The sequence below is a fragment of the Lolium rigidum genome, chromosome 6, assembly GCF_022539505.1.
Source record: "Lolium rigidum isolate FL_2022 chromosome 6, APGP_CSIRO_Lrig_0.1, whole genome shotgun sequence".
Taxonomy (NCBI): Eukaryota; Viridiplantae; Streptophyta; class Magnoliopsida; order Poales; family Poaceae; genus Lolium; species Lolium rigidum.
In genome coordinates this window covers 35,611,562-35,615,345 of record NC_061513.1, presented here as the reverse complement: position 1 = coordinate 35,615,345, position 3,784 = coordinate 35,611,562, and the positions used below count along the sequence as shown (strand labels likewise).

General features: G+C 54.1%; 1 protein-coding gene across 2 annotated transcripts; it reads right to left on the bottom strand.

Moving 5' to 3' along the window:
- Nucleotides 1–323: 323 nt before the first annotated feature.
- On the bottom strand, nt 324–1,979 carry LOC124662027 (protein SRC2-like). Of its 2 annotated transcripts, XR_006990358.1 has the most exons (2): nt 718–1,979; nt 324–413 (listed from the first exon to the last, which is right to left on the bottom strand). XR_006990358.1 is itself a non-coding variant. In XM_047199913.1 (1 exon), exon 1 carries the CDS (start codon nt 1,864–1,866, stop codon nt 778–780), a length of 1,089 nt encoding a protein of 362 aa, XP_047055869.1. In that variant the 5' UTR covers nt 1,867–1,979; the 3' UTR covers nt 571–777. The 2 variants fall into 2 exon arrangements, 1 of the variants encoding a protein (XP_047055869.1); XM_047199913.1 differs by lacking the exon at nt 324–413 and having other exon boundaries at nt 571–1,979.
- Between the last annotated feature and the right edge of the window lie 1,805 nt (nt 1,980–3,784).

Here is a 3,784-nt window from a genome sequence, read left to right as displayed (position 1 = left end):
TTCATTTCCACGCGCAAATTGATCAAACTGGACACAAACAGAACCATGGGGCGCGTCCGGTGGAGATGCTCTGAGACTTCTCGGTAGCAAATTGCATCTCCTCTGTTTTGTTTCCTCCAAGCTCATATATGCAGGCTGATTCGCTGAACGCCCATTTCTAACATTATTAGGCCCATTTCTAACATTATTAGGGGGAAGGTGCAAAATGTATCATGAAAGCAGAAGCACTTGTGCCGAAATTTCTTAGCTCTACTCGATCAGAGTAGAAACTTCATTTTGATGCGTGGAAACCCAACCAGACTATTATGAAGACACGACGTAAACTTGTATTTACATTACCACATCACGCTGCGCAGCGTCTAGCGCTGGCGTTTGTAGCACGAACAGAACTGACAAACTTAACTGAAGAAGAACACATACGTTAATCGTTTGAATTCATGGTCACGACAAGTTCCCATGCTCGAATTCGCAGGAGAACACAACTGAACATTCATTTCAACGCGCAAACTGATCAATCGGACAGAAACATGCCAGTACGGGCATCAATCAGGTGATCGATTATTTCATCAGTTGAATGAAAACACGAGTTGGCAAAAATATACCCTGTTAAACTTTGATAGTACTTGTATTTACATTACCACATCACGCTGCGCAGCGGCCGAGGCTGGCGATTTTAGCAGAACAGGAGTTACAGAACTGACAAACTGAACTGAAGAAGAAGAAAATCGAAGAACAAAAGAACTCTGGTCGTCGCGCGCCGATGGATGCTGGAACAGCCTAGAAATCGAAGCCACCGCCGTCGTCGAACCCAGCATCGTATCCCGCATCATAGCTGCCGGCGTCACTGATCATGTCGCCGATGAGGAGCCCGCCGAGCGCGCCTCCGAGGAGCCCCGCGCCGAGGCCCATCCCCATGCCGCCGGCCTTCTTGGGCGGCTTCACGGCCTGCTGCTGGTAGCCGTACCCGGCCGGCTGCTGCGGCGGGTAGCCGTAGCCGTACCCGCCCTGCTGCGGCGGGGGCGGGTAGCCGTAGCCGGGCTGCTGCTGCGGGGGTGGGTAGCCGTAGCCGTACTGCGGGGGTGGGGCGCCGTATGGCGCGCCGGTGCTCGGACCGGCCGCGGCGGCGGGGTAGGCGGTGACTGGCTCGTTGGTTTTGGATGGCTTTCCAGCGGGCGGGTAGCCGGCTGGTGCGGGGTATGCGGTGGATGGGTCGGTTGTTTTCCCGGCTGGTGGGTAGCCGGCGGGTGGCGGGTAGGCGTCCGCCTTGGCTGATGGTGGGTAGGCGGATTGTGGAGGAGGGTAAGCGTCGGCCTTGGCTGTGGGTGGGTACGCGGATGGAGGTTGGGCATAGGCGTCGGCCTTGGCTGCTGGTGGGTATGCGGATTGAGGCGGGTACGCGGGCTGAGGCGGGTAGGCGGCCTGAGGAGCAGCGCCGTACGCCGCGCCTGGCTGGGCCTGGGTGACCTCACCGAGCTTGTAGGAGAAATTGAGCGCGCCCTGGGGCTTCCCGGACCCGATCTTACGGACCTGGTAGGCGACGAACTTGACGGGGACGGGGCCGTCAGGCGCCCCGGAGAGCAGCTCGGAGAGCGGGATGTGGACCTCGCCGACGTCGCGGTCGCCGAGGGCGCGCTCGGCGCGGAGCAGCACGTGGAGGGAGCCCGCGGCGTTTGCGGGGACGACGAAGCGGAGCGTGGCGTTCCAGGCCGGGTTGCGGCCGCCGGCGCGGTCGGTGGGCACGCGCTGGCGCGAGCGCGGGTCGCCGGAGAGCGCGACGAGCGCGTAGACCTCCATCTTGGAGAGCAGGTTGACGTCCTTGAGGTCCTTGCCCGAGATCAGGGTCAGCTCCAGCGTGCGCTGGGCCATGGCGAACGATCGGGTCGAGGATCGGTGGGGAAGAGGAATTCGGCCTTGCGAGATCGGGTGGTTGCGGATTTGTGAATTGGTGGGAGGGGGACAGATCTGGGTGTTGGAGGAAGAAGAAGACTTGGGATTGTTGGGACGGCAGGGGCGCCTCGTTTTATATACCGTGGAAGGACTGGAGGAGGATGCGAGGGTGCTTCTCCCACGCGCATACTTCGCCTGTAAGGCTGATACGTGGGCCTCGTGCTGCGCGGGTCCGCCGTGTCAGTGGAGAGTGTATGGTAAGTGTAGGTGCTTCGCGAATACGCGTGATTTCTCAGGTCAGAGTCTCCGGACACGCGGAGGATAGGGCGGCGGGAGCCGTTGGGCATGCATGACGCGTGGTCCCCAGCGCGCGGTGGGGCCGGCGAGTCATGGGAGTTCGCACGGGGGGCGGCGGCAGTTGCGCCCCGAATCTTCTACTCCCCGCGGTTGATTGAACTCCGTAGTCCTCTTCTTCAGTTCATCAGGCCAGACGGGCCCACGCGTCACCGGTCGAAACTTCGTGGGTCGGATGACGTCATCCGGTGTGCCATCTTCTTCTTTCTTTTGCCCCAAATGGAGGAAATCCTCACGCGCGCGCGTTGACGGCCGGGCCGGCCACCGTGCGCGTGCGTGTGGCGCTGCTTCTCGACGAATCTGGGCCGTCCTTAGTGGCGGCGGCGGCTCCGCGGCTGTACGCCATGATTATTCTGTTCCCTCGCATCGCGATTGGACTTGCAGGGTAAGAAACGAGACGCGTGAACGACAAAGGAAGCCCTCTCGACGCGGGCAGGACGCTGCTTCTCCGCCGTAGCTTTTCCAAGCACTGCACACGGATTCCCTCTTGAGTTTGGATTCTGCTCCTGCACCGTGGCTCGCTGCCCACCGCTCCGGGACAGCGCAAAGAATATGTTTTAGACAAATTTAAAATAAACTACATACAAATCAAGTTAAGTGAATCACACATTAAAATAGACTAAATACAAAAAAAGGATTGAACCTTCAAATAACTTTGAACATCTTATAAATCCAAGCGGAGGGCACTACACCACAGTTGATTATTAGGGGCACTAAAAAGTGCCTTAAAATATAGTAAAAATGCCTTTGAAAATCTTTGAACGCAATAAAAAAAAGTGTTGTACCAAATGGTGTAGGGAAAAATCATTTAAGGCACTAATGAAAAGTGCCCCTAAAAATAGATCTTTTAAGGCACTATTGAAAATGCCTTTAAAAATATTTTTTTTGAGACACTTTGAAAACTGCCTTACATTATTTTTTGAGGCAATATTTGTGGAATGCCTCCAAATTTTTTATTGGCATTTTAAAAATGCCAATAAAAATAATTTATGGCATAATATAATAGTGCCTTAAAAAACACTTAAAGGTACTTTTAAAATGCCTTAAAACAACTAAAGGAAATTTCTAGAAGTACCTCCTTCAGGAATCATATCTTTGGCAGTGACATGACTAACTTGGTCACTTCAGTACTCATAAACAATGAGGAATTGCTCTCTCTTTCTATTTAGAAACTACAACAAACTTTAGGTTATTGCTGGGAGAACATTTATGTTCAGAGCATTCAGTACAATGCATTAGTTGGTAACTAAATTTCTGATCTAAACAACATCTGTGTTCATGCCTTCATGGCATCATGTGTGTTCTCTGAACCTGTCTTTAGTCTAGAGTTGTTGGTCAGTTGTCTCCCAGGAGTACATATGTTGCTACCTTTCTTCTGTACATATACCCCCCCTCGCTCCTCTTCTAGTCGTCGCATGAATTAGGTGGTAGCGGCGCACCTCCTAGAGGGGATGGCCATCACCATCGGCCTCGTCGTCAACGTCTTTGCTGGAGGTGGAGGCAATGGCGCGCTGGACTTCATGTGACGGATTGGCCTCGCATA

Excerpts from the sequence above, each read along its gene's own strand:
- LOC124662027 (XM_047199913.1), bottom strand. The coding sequence starts at position 1,866 with ATGGCCCAGCGCACGCTGGAGCTGACCCTGATCTCGGGCAAGGACCTC.